Source organism: Astatotilapia calliptera, chromosome 11 (genome assembly GCF_964374335.1).
Source record: "Astatotilapia calliptera chromosome 11, fAstCal68.1, whole genome shotgun sequence".
In the NCBI taxonomy this organism is placed as follows: Eukaryota; Metazoa; Chordata; class Actinopteri; order Cichliformes; family Cichlidae; genus Astatotilapia; species Astatotilapia calliptera.
The window spans coordinates 36,316,855-36,331,971 of NC_137432.1; the positions used below are offsets into that span (position 1 = coordinate 36,316,855).

General features: G+C 45.5%; 1 protein-coding gene across 1 annotated transcript; it reads right to left on the minus strand.

The window, feature by feature from the left end:
* Positions 1 to 5,288: 5,288 nt before the first annotated feature.
* Positions 5,289 to 10,648, minus strand: mex3a (mex-3 RNA binding family member A). The gene is made up of 2 exons (XM_026184748.2): positions 10,138 to 10,648; positions 5,289 to 6,961 (listed from the first exon to the last, which is right to left on the minus strand). Exons 1-2 carry the CDS (start codon positions 10,553 to 10,555, stop codon positions 5,811 to 5,813), a joined length of 1,569 nt encoding a protein of 522 aa, XP_026040533.2. The 5' UTR covers positions 10,556 to 10,648; the 3' UTR covers positions 5,289 to 5,810.
* Positions 10,649 to 15,117: the final 4,469 nt, after the last annotated feature.

Genomic DNA, 15,117 nt, shown 5'->3' on the forward strand with positions numbered 1-15,117 from the left:
ATGTATGTGGAAGAACTCAAATATAGTCTACGTTGAAAAAAAGCTGTTGCAAATTCTGTCCAAAAAACAAACAAACTTAAAGCTCACTTGCAAAACTGACTAAGAGATAAGGAGTGCATTAAGGTTTTTTTGTTCCTTTTTTTTGTTGTTTTTTTTGTTTACATTCAAATGCATTGCTTGCTCAATGTGTGATTTAGACAGGTTGGTACAACTGTTTAAGTGCATCCATTGAAAATAAGGATTTCCTATCACTCCTTAAAAGGGATTCTACATAAATGCATAAAGACCTTTTTATATCAAGAGAAGAAAAACATCAACAGTTTCTACCATTACTATAATAGTAAGCTTAATACAATATTGTAAATAATACTAACAAGAACTTAATGAATCAAATCTCACGGGAGTCGCCCCCACCCCTCTGTACCTCCGCTTGGCTAAAATGTCTTTCATACTGGGTGAGCTGGACAAATGAAACTTACACTTTAGCATAATCTTAAGAATCATAATTAAACTATGTATCACTTAGTTAAACTACACGGTAAATATACGACTTTAAACCAATGCTCACTTTAAGGTCTTAAAGCTTTTTATACACTCCAGGTATCAGGCTGATGAATCCTTTATCTTAACTTTTCCTTTCTGATAAATCTTACCTATTGTACTATATTTTTACTAGCATGCAGTTAAACTTTAGGATACGGCGAATGGCTCTCTGAACTAACGCGTAATCCCGTACGCTGTGAATTTCTGCTGGTTTGTCAGTGTCCGCACGATTCTTTCCATCTACTTGAATTTTCTTTTTTACCTTTTTGTCACAAGATTGGCAAAGTTTAGTTTTTTTCAGAAAGATTAAGAAAATCCCTGAACTGGGGTTTTTTTTTCCTCTTCCCAACAACCAAACTCATAGAAAAACTACACAAAAGACTGAGGAAGTGCCAGGATGTGCTTTAAGCTGCTCTCTTTGGGGAGAAGTAAGTCTCTTAGTGGTGTCTCTGTAGTATTAATCCAACGACACTGAAACACGATATGCCTTCGTTTTCACCGATATCGATTAATTGGGCTTTTGGGTAAACTAACTAGAGATTATTCTTCATTTAGTAAACTCTTATTCTAAAATAAGTTAAATGATAAGTTAGCTCTCCTTGTATTTTTGTTCTTTGGCTATGTCTGACCCTCTTTTTTTTTTTTCCTTTCAAAAATAATGCAAATGAAAAGCGGGCGGTGCAAAACAAACAGAGCCAGAACTTATTACAATGTAAACAAAAGTCATCTCAGGATATGCTGTGAGTTCTACGCCTGCCCCGTATAGACTTTAAAAAAGAGCATCAAGTGTAAAAAATCTAAACGTGTAGACAGCGTGTCCCGTCTCACTGCCGTTTGTTCATTCGCTCTGTTTGCGACCAAAGCCCTCACACACGAGCCTGTCCCAAGTTCAGCCAGCAGCTGCTGCTCTTTCACTAACAGGTCAGACCTCGTGCTGTTCGTGCTCCGGACGCTTTTGTCATTTTTACACACAGTGAGATTTCCTCCACGTTGCAGAATCTACAGTTTTCAGTGCTTCTGAGGATTGATTGATTATCCAAATAACAAATGACCCTGATGATGAACACAACAAGAGCAATTACTTATTCCGAAGCTGTCACCAATTCATCACGCCTGTGTTTCTACACTGACATTAATCTATAAGGAGATTGAAGCAAATATAAGACAGAATATACTGTTATTATCCTAATTTTATTTTATTTTTTTTAAAGAACTGAGCCGGCTCCTCTTGTTTATTGTCCCAGTATAGTCCTATTATTGCTTTTCGTCCTAATATACATACAGATTTCTTTCTTCATTAGGGGTTAGCTTAATACACATACTATTCATTTGAGTTTTTATTGGAGATTGGATTTATACATCAGCGACTTCATAATAACGTAGTGTCTGGTTAACTTTTCATCTATATATTTGGATGAAATACTAAGTTTAAATAATATTCTTACACGTATGTATGGATCTATCTAATATACTATTATAGTAAATGGGATGATGGGACGCATATATAAAAGATTTACTCTCCCTAAACTCAAACGTTTTGAATTCCTTACGCTAAAACATCGACACTTTGTAAAAAATAATCCAAAGCTCACTCGAAGCAGGCTTTTGTCTGGATGTTTGTAACTGATACACATACTGTATTTACATAGATGCTCAGAGCGCCTTCCCATTTAAAAGTACTCATTAAGTTGTACAGCGTCTAAACTGGGAGAATCTCCAATAAGCCCTCTCTTCATTAAACCAGTGCAAAACTCGAAACAAAAGTCAACAGCATTGACTGAATGGATGAGAGGTCTCCCAAATTGCCACTAAGTACTACTGTAGTATTAAGAATAACAAGAACCACCATAACACAATGAACAAAAATGATAGGGAATCCTTATGTGCATGTCTTTCAGATTCTATGAAATATATTTCACCATCAGCGGTCGGTTTGGTATTAATCAGATGCGTGTGTTTTGTAATAAGGTGCTTTACTCTGTATTTGATGTAATGTGTTTAAAAAGCCTAATTTCCTGAATCCCTTTAATCCCCCACCCAAGCAGTTTGATTCACATTCTTATTTTTTTCTCCAAAAATAAGTACTTTAAAGGTTGTTTTAGGGAGTAGCAGTAGTATCAAATGTAGGGGTGTAACAATTCTCCAAAATCACGGTTCGGTTCGAGGGCAGATGCCAAAAAACGGGGGGAGGGGGATGGGTTTTTTTCTTTTTGCTAGAGACCATTGGATCACAAAAAACGAAACTAGGCGTTATCAGCTCCACGTGGGCATCACAGTATGGGAAGATGGAGCTGCGACGCGATACTCGTTTGTATCGCACTCTCAGAATTATTACACCCCTAATCAAAGGCCAAAGTTGCTACCTTGTACGCCAAAGTAATGGCAATATTTCATAAAAAATATTAAGGCAGAAAATAAAACATTTTTAAAAAACAGAATACGAAGTTCAAAGAACAGTGTCATACTGCTTTGAATGTGACGTTGAAAGCTTAGGCCAAACCACTGTGCAACTTGTCCATCCATAAAATCCTAACTATTCTTTGTTCCTACGTCTGACAGATTTCAGGGTTTCCCCCGAGTACAGTGCTTTCCCTGCAGTCCACACCTCATGCGAGTGGTCTGCCTTGTGTGTTGTTCTTTGTTTGTTTTTAAAGGAAAGGCCTTCTGTGGCCTGAAGACACAATTTGATATTTTTAATCGGGTTTTTCTTTTTATTTGAGACGGAAGCCGAGTTTTAATTGTTCTCCGGTGCGATCTGAGAGAGGCCTGCTGAATCACCGTCGTCACCACGCATGGCGCACATGTGACAACAGCTCGCTGAAAGAGTCGAACGATCAATAAAACAGCACGATCTGCAGGGTCTCGTGTTTTTTGGAGCCTACTTCTCTCCTTCTCCAACCAAAATGAAACCCCTCCACCCCCATCATTCAACAGCTTTAATCCCTACCCCCCATCCGCTCTCCTCTAGCCCTCCGAAATCCCCAGGCTGGGGCTAAGGCAGACGCAGAGGGTGTGTAATTTGATTCAGCATGAGTGCTAGTTAAATGGGGCGTTTCCTCTGCTTTTCTGTCAATTACAATTGTCTGATTTCATTCTGGAAGCTTAACACAAGTGAGGGGGGGAGGGGGGCTGAAATCTCGGTGTCCATAGTGAAGGGGCAGTTGCAGGATGTCCCATACAGTAGCGAGCTGACATGGGGAGGGAGCCCAGAGGTAAAGGGGGCGGGGGAGCTTTGTGGAAATTTCGATTTGGACTGGTGCCGTCACACAAACAGGACCCCATCCAAAATTCAGGGAGCTGCAGCTGGATAATGAAGGCAAGGGTGGGGGGTAAAATCTGTGTTTTGCAGGTGAACATTTTCAAATTGTGTCACATCAACAGTAAAAACGTGTTACTGTCGTGTCTCCCGATAACTGTAGATTTTTTTTTTTTATTTCTCTCCTTAGCCTCCCCTTATTTCACAGGCGCTGCCAGATTCAGCATTCAAATTTTGTGTGTGTGTGTTTTGGGACAAAAGAGTCCCCCCTTTTCCTCACTGGGGATGGCTCGGAGCAGCAGAAACGGAGAGGAAAAGGGGGGCGGAATGGGCAAGGGGGAGTGGAAGACGGGGGGCCCTCTTCACCCAGCTGCACGCGGACCGTCCAGCCCCCTCTGTGCTGGCTAACATCGGGGTGGGGTGGTAAGGGGCTTGCCGCGGGACCCTGCCACACGGTCCGCACCTGGACCAGCCCATTTGCCTAATTATGAATGAGTGGATCCAGGCCGTGTCCGAGCTTTCTGCAGCCCACGCTGTTACCGGGCCCAGACAATACACCTCGCTCAGAGAGACGCCTTCGAAAGCAAGCGATCGAACTGTAAGAAGGGGGAGACATGAAAGCCACTCCCAAAGAAAAGGGAGAAAGAAAAGGGGGCTAGGCGAGGCCTCGAACTCGGGGTCACAGCCACAGTGTGTCATGAAACACCTGCTCCTGTACAGCTTTGCTAATTACAGGGGAGACAGCAGGCCCCTCAGAGCTCGCACATAATGCTGTTAGCGGAGGGCACGAAGAGTGGGGATTACTGACTCGGGACTCTGTATTTTACAGTGTCAACTATTTTAATGTGCTGCTGATTAAGGGAACACTTTTACAATTTTTACTCGGCTTCTGTCCACATGCTAATTCTCTTCCTTATTTACAGTGAAACGCTCGTTGACTGGAGCTCGTGTTTTGTCCTACATTGTTCGGCCAAATGACCACCACAAAACAAAGCGCGGTTAAGGTGGCTTTGAGACAAGTCCATCGGGGAGACGGATATCGAGAAGCAGCCAACTGGATGAATTCCAAGGCTTTCCGCCTCACAAATTAAATCAGTGCTTTAAGCCAACCAAGGAACCACATGCTTTTCAAGTGCCACGAGGAGCAAGCATTACTGAATCTTTTCAACAAACTGCAGTGGCCAAAGTTTAATCAATGGCTACTGGAAAGAGACTTTTACTGATACTTTGTACAGCCTTCATCCATCTCTGTGATTAATGACGCCGATAAAATTCCACCAATTAGTATAAATAAATCATGTAACGAGCTATCCCTTTTTTTTTAGGATTATCTGGTTTCTAAGACTCTAAAATAAAAGTCTGCTTTTTGTTTCTTTTGACTAGAACCAATCTATTCACATTTTCATTTTTGCCAAAATATTTTGGACCAATTATATCAAATCACAATCACAGTTCGAGGCTGAATTCACCTTCACATCTGCTCCAGAAATTTCAAGGTATGATTGACAATCCTATTTTAGACCAAGATGATTGTAAGGTGCAATGAGAAATCTTTTTTTTTTTTCCTTCTAATAACAACAGTGAGTTTCTGGGTTAGTCGGGTGCAGACTGGGTACCTCAACAATCATCTTCCTCCTTCAATATAAACCCACTTCACGGTAAAATAAAAAATTTGAATAATAAAATGTTCACATTACTGTCTACCTCTGCCTTCACTGTGATTCATGAATGAAAAACAGCAGCAGTCAAAAAACTGAAAATGCAAGGTACTATACTTCTCTTATAAACAAAACTTTTATAAAATATATATGCATATATATATATAAAAGAAAAACTTAAAAATATTTCTTATACTTTTTAGTAAAGCAAGCAGTGCCTTCTAAAATATCTGCTTGATTGTTTTTAAATTTTCTGAAAAACCAAAATGTGTATTATAATAATAATCATAATAACAGTAAATAATTATTGAACAAACACTGACAAAACTAATGATAAAAACTGACATGGTTCCTTAAGAGAATATCCGGATGGCCTGTGTGACCTGGGTGTGGCACACTGGGCACTCCGGGTGGTTGAGCTCACAGATTCGGATGGCACACTCCATGCAGAAGAGGTTGTGGCCACAGGGCACCAAGGCAGCCGTCACTTTGCTCTCAAAGCAGGTCATGCAGTCCCGCACAGTGGCCGGCGGCGAGTCCGGCACTGGCAGACGGCCTGGAAAGCCTTCGCCGGCTGAGGTGGGCTCGCTGTGGGCGCGGCGGGCCTGGGCGTGAGGTGAGCCGGATATGGGCACAATGCTGGTGACTGAAGAGTTGTTGGTGGTTCCGCCTCCACAGGACTCGGGTAAGCCAGGGGAGAGTCTGGTTAGGGGCAGCGGGAGGCCTCCGAAGCTTTTGGAGCGCTGCTGGGCGTAGAAGGCCACCTGTTTGGGGTAGTCGGGGTCACCCCAGCTCTGGGTACCGTCAGATCCAAAATAAGAGCAGGGCTTCTCTCCAGAGCTGGAGAAGTTGCCTTTGTTGTAGATCCCCCCTCCCTCGCTACCTCCTCCCCCTCCTCCAACCATGGCATCTGAGAAGTTTTGGCGGTAGCTGCTGGTGAGTGGCTTGCGCTGGCCCCCCTGCAGCCCCCACACCTGCTGTAGCCGGCTCTCCAGACCACCGCTGCTGCCCGCCGGGCTGCTTCCACCATTCGGGCCCAGACAGTCATTCTCGTTGTTGTGGTCGTGCAGGCCTCCCGTTCGAAAGGCGATATGTGCTTCGATCTCCTCGCGGGCCCGCTCAGCGTTACTCGGGGAGCCTGTGATCTCAAAGACCGGGTCGCGGTCTCGACTCGGAGTGACAATGTAAGTGCAGGTCTGCTGCTGGATGCGTTTTATGGTGGAGCCTTTAGGCCCCACCACCAGCCCGACAACACGGTATGGCACTCTCACCTGAATGGTGGTCTGACCTGGCAAAGGTGTGGGCGGGGAGCCGCTAAAAGACACTCCCAGCTTGTTGCGGGACGCCCGTAGCATGGAGAAGTGCTCTGCAGCAGAGATGATTTCACGACGGGCCAGAGCAACGTCCTCCTTGCGGCCAGTGATTAAGAACACAGGTTCCTCTCCTCTGACGGGGGTTTTGATGTAGGTGTTGGTCTTGGCCCGCAAGGCTTTGATCTTGCAACCTGCAGAGACACCAACATACATTTTAAAATGAGTAAAGACACGCCGGCTCAATTCGGGGACACAAATCAAGTTAAAAGGGTTACAACCAGGAACACACTTGATCAGCCTGAGCTGAAAGAAATGCTCGTCTCTGCTATGTCCAGTGAAAATTCTGATGTTTGAGCTGCTTATGACCACTTTAACCTAATGTCTTGGAGGCCAAAGCAAAAGCTGAGTAATTACCAGGATTTATGAGAGTTCAAGGGTGTAATCATTAGTGTCTTTATTGAGAGGGCCATTTTATTTGCACTACAACAAAACTTACTAAGACGCATGGTGCAGGCACCGGCCAGCGTGGACACGGCTGTGGCAGATGCCATGTGTTTTCACTGTACTGGTGAGCAATTACTTTCTGACCTCTCCTTGAACTTGTTTCCAGACAATACAGACAACCCACATATGCTTCATTTTTGGGCCACTTATTGCTCTGCATTGGTCCTGTTTCTGATCAGCGTGGAATAGTTTACTCTGTTAAATGCTTTTAAGGCAGACTCTTAATGTGAAAGAGTGCAGGTTAATGTCATTTCAGGACGAATCACCTGACAATGTAATGGGACAGAGGAGGATACAGGCATATAATAAATCAGTAATTATTTAGGAGGATTGCCAGGAACACCTGAGGTCAAGAAGACAATGGTAAGAGAAGACACAGCAGTTCTGTTTGGATTACACCTCATTAACCTCACACAGGTTTGTATTCAAACTCTGCCAGCTTCCTCATTAAGATTTCTTCCTTTATTGACACATTAAATGTGCTTTCCTTGTGTCACTGTGGCTCTCTGGACAACATCATATTTAAAAAAGAAAAAAACGCCCTGATCTCACTGTAACAGAGTCCAGGTGCTTCAGAGCTCGCAGCGTGTCATAACCAGCTGAATAGCACAGCAGCAGGTATCAAAAGGTTTAAAGACACCTGAAGGTGAAGCAGAGTATCTCCCTAATGCTACTACACTGACCCACTTTGTTCAGGGGCACTGGCTTCCCAGGAACCGCTGGTACACGCAGAAGGGTGGTGATAACATTCCTCATGCCCCAAATTTGAACATGCACTCTGCGGTCATTGCCCGACGTTGGCCTAACAGACCTGCTCCTGGCACGAAAGGCTCAAAGAACAATTCTTTCTCTCAAACTAGATTTTAAATTTTAATTAGCTGAAATTGATGTCTCGATGAAAGAAACGTATGTAAACAAAGAAGGCAAAAGCCAATTAATCACACCCAGAAATTAAGGTCGCTGTGAAGAAACGTAATTTTCAGCTGCATTAGCAGTGAAGTGTGATTCAAAACAAAGCCACCCGTGATCTGACGAGCTCCAGCGTAAGGTGGAGAATCAATGCCTGTGCCTCTGACAGGAGAAAACAATCATACCCACCCCTTTCTCCAAGACAGGATGCTTCGTTTGCCAGATTCACCAGACGGGCTCTGAGCGGAAGGGGGTGTGTATGTAGTGCCAGCTAACGAAGGGCCCAGATCAAAAGCAGCTCATCTCAAATTCCCCCCACCCCAAATCAGCACTTCTTCCTGGTCTAGGCTAAAGGGCCCTCTTGCTGCACTTGTGCACACTGGATCCACCCTCTGTCTGTCTTCGGTTAGCCCATTAAAATTCAAAACTTACACTTCAGGGTAAAGAATGGGAGCCGACATGGGAGATGTGGGGGGGCTCAGCAGCACACACTAAAGCCACGTTACTACAGCAGCGAAGCAAGAAAGGGGAGTGTCAGTGAAAGGAGCTATCACAACTCCTGTTTGTTTTTGTTGGCAGATAAATCGGGATTTGCTGATGGGACCTCACCCACCCTGCAGTCATTGTGCTCCTCTCTCCATCCAACCCCCTGATTTCTCCCCTATCCTGACAGACAACCATGTGGCATTGAGAGTGTGCAGTGAAGTGGGGCTCATGAGGAGTCCCTTGTGTTGAGCTCCAAGGCGTGACTCCCATTCAGCTTTCAGACGCCGTACCCCCACCCCCCCACTCCTTGTTTCTCCCTGCCCCTCTCACCCATGGGTTCATCACAGCAGTTACCAATGAGTGCTCCATATGAACACCAGGGTCCCTCCTTTTTTTCCTTTGTTTTTTAAACTTAAGTTCAGGCTTGTTTGCAACTACACAATGAAAAAAGCATGTATGCAACCAAACAACCGCACAACTGCAAATAACCACAAACAATATCAATATTCTGCTTTTTCCCCCTCCAAAAAACAAAGAAGGATTCCCACCTTCGGGTGCAACTTCTCGCTGAGTCACCCCTTTAAGACGATCCCGTGTGCCAAGCAGCAACACTGTGTTAATGCGCCCCTCCCCTCATCCCCCGACTCACACCTTTGTTTGACAGCTGCTGTCATTCAACTTCAGCTCTTTGTTCAAGAAAAAACCTCCAACTGTAAGAAAAAAAACCTGCAACGTGTCTGGAATTGAACTTTCCAACTCCCTCATCTGAGGAAAAAGAAAACCCAAAAAACAAAAACGGTGACCACGCTTCGCTCTATTGTCCAATTGTGTCACTGGGGCAGTGCGCAACATAAACAACGAGCAGAATAAATTTAGAAAGGAAGAGGGGGGAAAACATCCACTCGATTTTTGAGGCCAGATGTGTAATTTCGCTGATTTTCCTGGCCATCGGCTCGCGCCGAGAGACATTCTTGTGTACACCAGGCGCACGTTGCCTTTTTGAACAGTCTGGCGCGTCTCAGACGACAAAGGAAGCAAGTGCTCTCCCTGCTCCAGTGTGTGTCTGTGCGCTGACATTGATGGCGTGGATGTAGAATAATTCGCCCGGGAGGGAACGGGTCTCTCTCCTGCTCTCTCCCTCTCGTGCAAATTTAGTCCAGAAAAACGAGGCTAAAGCTGCGAAACGCCTCGTTTCCGACTCTAATCATGAGTGCACGAGAACTTGTAACAATATAAGCAGGAAAAGTGGGAGGCTGGCTGATGTCTCGGGGGAGTAGGGAAAAAACACACACACACACGCACACACACACACACAGACACACCACTCCCTTTTCTTTGTCAAATAACACCAGGTAACAGTTGGAGAACAAACAACAAAGCACACGGGGACGCACGGCGGGGCGCATGCACTGCTGTCTGATAAAAGCTCAAGTTTGGAGGGAAAATGACCCGCGAGCCAGCGGTTTACCTTGTCTCCCCACTATCTCGGCCACATGTTCAGAGCTGGGCACTGGGACGCATTCTGTTATGTTGCAGCCTCGTCCTTTCGTCTCACTTGAGGAGCTCTCGTACAGGGCGCACAACTTGCTCTTGCCTTGCAGAATCGCCGTGTCCCCGCCGCCGACGCTGTTCGTGTGGTTGTGGTGGTTGTTGTTATTGTTGCTCCGGTCCTGTACTCCTGTTGTTGGGGCTCCGCCGCCGTCCTCGCCTTCCCCGAGCCCCAGCAGAGACAGCTGGCCCAGCGCGACCCTGAGGGCACGGGAGTCGTCTTCCTCCTCGTCGGGCGGCACAAGGAGACCCTCGCTTCCGAAGCCGGAGCCGGCCAGATCCCTGCCGTAGCCCCCATTTTTCTCCATGATCCCTGCTAGAACCAGCAGGCTAGGCATGGCTAACAAAAGAGTGTGTGAGACAAAGACAGGGGAAAGAGACTGGAGAAACAGCACCCGTGCCGCCTCCTCCTCGCCCCCTCCTCCTCTCGATTCCCCCCTTTGCGCTAGCCCCTCCCATAGACCGGCCCCCTCTCTCTCTATCTGCCAGACTCTCGGTACAGTAGTCTCTCTCCGAGCTCCGGGCAAACGGGACACAAGGCCGTCTGCACACAGATGGGGCTGGGCGATGCTTTGCTCCACCCAGTCTGGTTTACACAGCTTCCCCTCCTCGCCGAGACAAAACGAGCCGCCCTCCCGTTGTACCATTCAGTCTCAGGTTCACGAACATGTGGCAGCTCGCGTTCCACGCAGAAAGCAGAAAGAAAGAGACTCGGCTCCTCATTGCCTCACAACCCCGCACTGCAATCACATGAGCGGAAAGGTACGGCTCCGGAGCCGCAGTGTAGCCCGAGAGCCGCATTTTTGTTTGGCCACTTATGTAAGGACGGGCAGCCGGGATGTAAACAGTTGCGTATTAAAAGGTGCGGGCACAGTGCGCACATGGCGCTCAACGGATGATGTCAACTTTATGATGAGGAGGTTTTAGAAAAAAGCGGCGGCATCTGAGATGAATTTAAGGAGTTGGTGGCATTTTTCTTTTCTTTTTGGGGGGGGAGGGGGTCCGCCCACCTCGGTGTAGCCGTGCTTTGCGGCAGGTCACCGCGCTGTTGTCTCCGGCGCCGTTGCGCATGAGGATGTTATGTAGGCTATATAGGAGGCGCGGGGGGGTGGGGGGGCGTCTGTTGGGGGGTGAGGAGAGGGAGTTGTCAGACAGGCGTTGCAGACCCTATGCAGTGGGGGGAACATGAGAACAGCATTTCCCCTTGTGTTGTTTTTAAAGCACGGAGCCGCCGCGAACAAAGAACCGCGCCGACTCCCCAAGATGTCCTCGACTGAAGCCACGCCGACGGCTCGCTTGTAGCTCGGCGCAGCACAAAGATCCCAACTGCAGCGATAGGAAATCAAATCATTATCCCTGAAACTGAAATCACAGCCCACGTGATCGGTTTCCTCCCTCCTTTGTGAAGGTTTCATGTTTCACTCAAGGTTCAGCAAAGTACCTGCAACTTCAGTTAATTCGATTGAGGCTGAAAGCAGATTTTTTTTTTTTTTACAGATATCCACAGTAAACAAGCCAATGAGATGAGTGGGAACCCGTTTAGATTTATAATTATTTTATTGCAAAGTTCTACGTTGCTGTTTAAGTTGTGTCAGTTGTTGGTGTCTGAATCGCGGTACAGTGCTGAGCAGCAACTGATGTCCATGTTTTCAGCTTCCTCAGAGTGTCAGTCTAACTCAGGCTGTCCTTACCATCTGTGCATATATGGGCTGTACAGTGAGGATGTGTTGCGTAAGGCTACCTGAATGACAAAGCGAACTATGGGGATGTTTGCTCTTCTGCTTTATTTCCACTCCACAATAATTTATTTGTAATTCAGATCTTTGGCCTGTGGGTTCATGGCAAGTTCAGGTTCAGCACTTGAAAATACAAGAAACAGCTGATGGGTAAAATTCCAGTGAAGTCTGTTGATGTGTCTAATAGTTTTCCCACTGTGGAGATTATTCTGCATTTAACCCCAACCATTAATGTACTGTTTTCTTATTCTCCATCGTTCATGGTGTTTTCCCAGACTGCAACTGGGCTGCAGCTGTAATGAAATAAACAGTCTTAAGTGACAGGCTGAGCATGGCATGTGACTCTTCAGCATGAATATTTTTGCATCTCTAGTGAGAATGCCTTCTGCCTTTTAATAACACGTAGAACAGAGCAATAATATAATCACAAATATCCAAACAACAGGTCTGAGAATAGAAACAATATCGGTGTCGTGATAAGACTCTGTCACACTGATACGGCAGGTGTATTTACATGTGTAATCATAGTCTAGACGCGCTCTCTGGGTGCCAATCAGGAAGGGGTTTGTTCCCTAAGGACGTGTTGCAGATGAGAACTCACAGGACAACTCCTGGTATGAGGCCAGGATTAAAACATCCCCCACTCCAGCCAACGACGTGGTTAGAGAAAAGGGGAAAAAACAAAAAAACAGCACCAGCAGGAGGAGGAGAGCATGATGGCGTGATCTATGAAGGACCACAGTGTAGGCCCAGGGGGTCTGCTCCCAATCCCCACCCTTTGGAGAACGCTGAGGATTGGGTGAGAACGAGGCTGTGATGGAGAAAAGCACCCACACGAGGACCAGCCTTTCAATGAGCGTCCAGGAGGTCGTCTGGCTCCATTAAAAGGGGTCTGCTGGGAGTCCAGAGCCCCAATCAATAAAAAGCATGGATCTGGGATAGTGTTTCCCCCCCCCCAACATCCACACACCCATCTCTGCCTGAATGTGTGAGTCTGGGTGTTGCCCACTGGTGATGCTGTTGTATCACATAATCTTTATGACCCTAAACGAAATCTTCTCTGGCTCTGAATGGACCGCAGCAGGTCGAGATTTCATTCACATCTTTCAGCTGTAGGCTACAATTGTCATTTGTCCTTTTGTGCTTGCGTGTGTGTGTGTGCATTTGCTACAGGATACTTGTGAAACCCAGAGTGCTGAGGTCATGTTACTTGCACATAAAAAACTCAATGATTTTGACCATCTGTTCGTCACAGTAGTGCTGTTTCTCCTTTTTCCTTTTTTCCTCCCTGTGCTTAATGAAAGGCTGACTGGCATGTTTGGGGAGATGCTGTGGTTTTGTGTGCTGCACACCCATCTCTTTGTCCAAGAGCTCATGCAAATATTGCTTTCACCTATGGACAGTATCTGTCTCTCTCGGAGGACGAGCTTAAAAGGCTGTAAAGACATGTCCGAGAATCCCTAAAGGACATCCCTTTGACTTCCACGGCCAGATGTCCTTTTCAAGACTTTTCTGGTGCCCCGCTGTCACTTGAATGAGGCTTCTGCGAGCACAAAGGGACATGTTGGCTAAGCACCACGTGCTGATGCCACAGTGAACGGGCACTCTGGGATGATGTAAGACCTCATGCAAATGATACCACATCTTGTGTTCATAAGCCAACGAGAGCCCTGAAGACGATCAGCTGAATAAATAACATGCTAAATGTAGAGGCTACTCTTCCCTGCTTTATTCTTTTTTTGTAAGTTTTCTTTACGCGTCTGCTAATTTGTGTGTTTTTTTTGAGAGCAGGCAATGCTGCAGCAGGTCTGTACGTGTAGCATTGAAATACTGATGTCCAATAAATCCAAACAAACCAAGACAACCAAAACAACTCTGAGGAGGCTTGAGTTCTTTGAAGATAATCACTGTAAAATTCCCTTATAGAGAAATAGTTTAAAACCTTTCAAAATTGACTAAACCGATTTACAGAGGCGACAGCTGCGACCTCAGAAATAGCTGCGTTACTGCTGCAACACCACTTTGTACCAAAAGATGGCGCAGTGAGTCAGTTTAGACTTTTTTTTTAAACACAAACAGTCATAAAGAGCACATTATTTTTTTAACACCTGGGAAAAGAAAAAGCATGTTGATGAAATTGGGGCAGCTCAAAGGAAACGTCAACAATTAAACAGCAGCACGCAGACAGACTTCTGAAGGCACCTGCTACTAACACGCTGCCACCTGGTGGTAAGAAATAGAACATTTTGTAGAGGGTAACTACAAAAAGTAGCTTTGTGTTCATAAATATTGGTTTATTTAGTTTCTTTAATTTATTTAGAATAAAATAATATTATGACCCTCCCACTTAAAAAATGAGTCTGTGATGCATCTTTGGACGTTTGTGGTAATTTAGCTGTAAAATTGTGTGGTTGCTGCTCAGGACTTGAACTTGAAATCAGTCTCATTTAAATTGGATCAAGTTAAAATGGCAGTTTTTATTTGTTCTTTTGTGCTACTTTTTATTTTTTGCAGTGCTCTGGGATTTATTCAGTGAGCAGTGTGACACACAAGTAGCCAACAAAATTATTATTGATTCATATGTCAGTTATTTTTATTACCAGTTAATCATTTAGCCTTCCACAGCTTCACTAAAAGTGTTTGTTTTGTCCAACAAATTGTCCAGAACCCAACGAGTGTTTCAGCCTTCCCGTGTACACAGCAGACTTTATTTCTATCTGCAATCACAAAAGTGCAAATCAATCACAAAAGTATTGTACAGTCATCTCACCTGCTGTGAAAAGCTTACATGCATAATGAAGCTGTTGACCGGCACACACATACACACCTCTGTCAACGAACACACTGGGGATGCTGTGATTGGGAGAGCTGGTGTCAGCTGGGAATATGAGTCAGGTTAGTATGACTTCATTTCTTTTTACGGGTATTAGGTCATCTCTCTGCCTCACTTTCCCCTATTTCCACCCCCTTCCCTCTTGCCTCTCCCCTCCCCCCGTCTGTGTGTCTAATCATATTGATGCTGTACAGCTAGTGACACGCCTAGTGATGAGTAAGGCTCACCTCACCGCTCGCTTCCCGTATGGCAGTGATCTCACAGAGCGCTTTGAACTCAGGAGCCCTGCTTGGCCTTCTTGTGATTCTTGGCATTAATGTCTCATTTTATT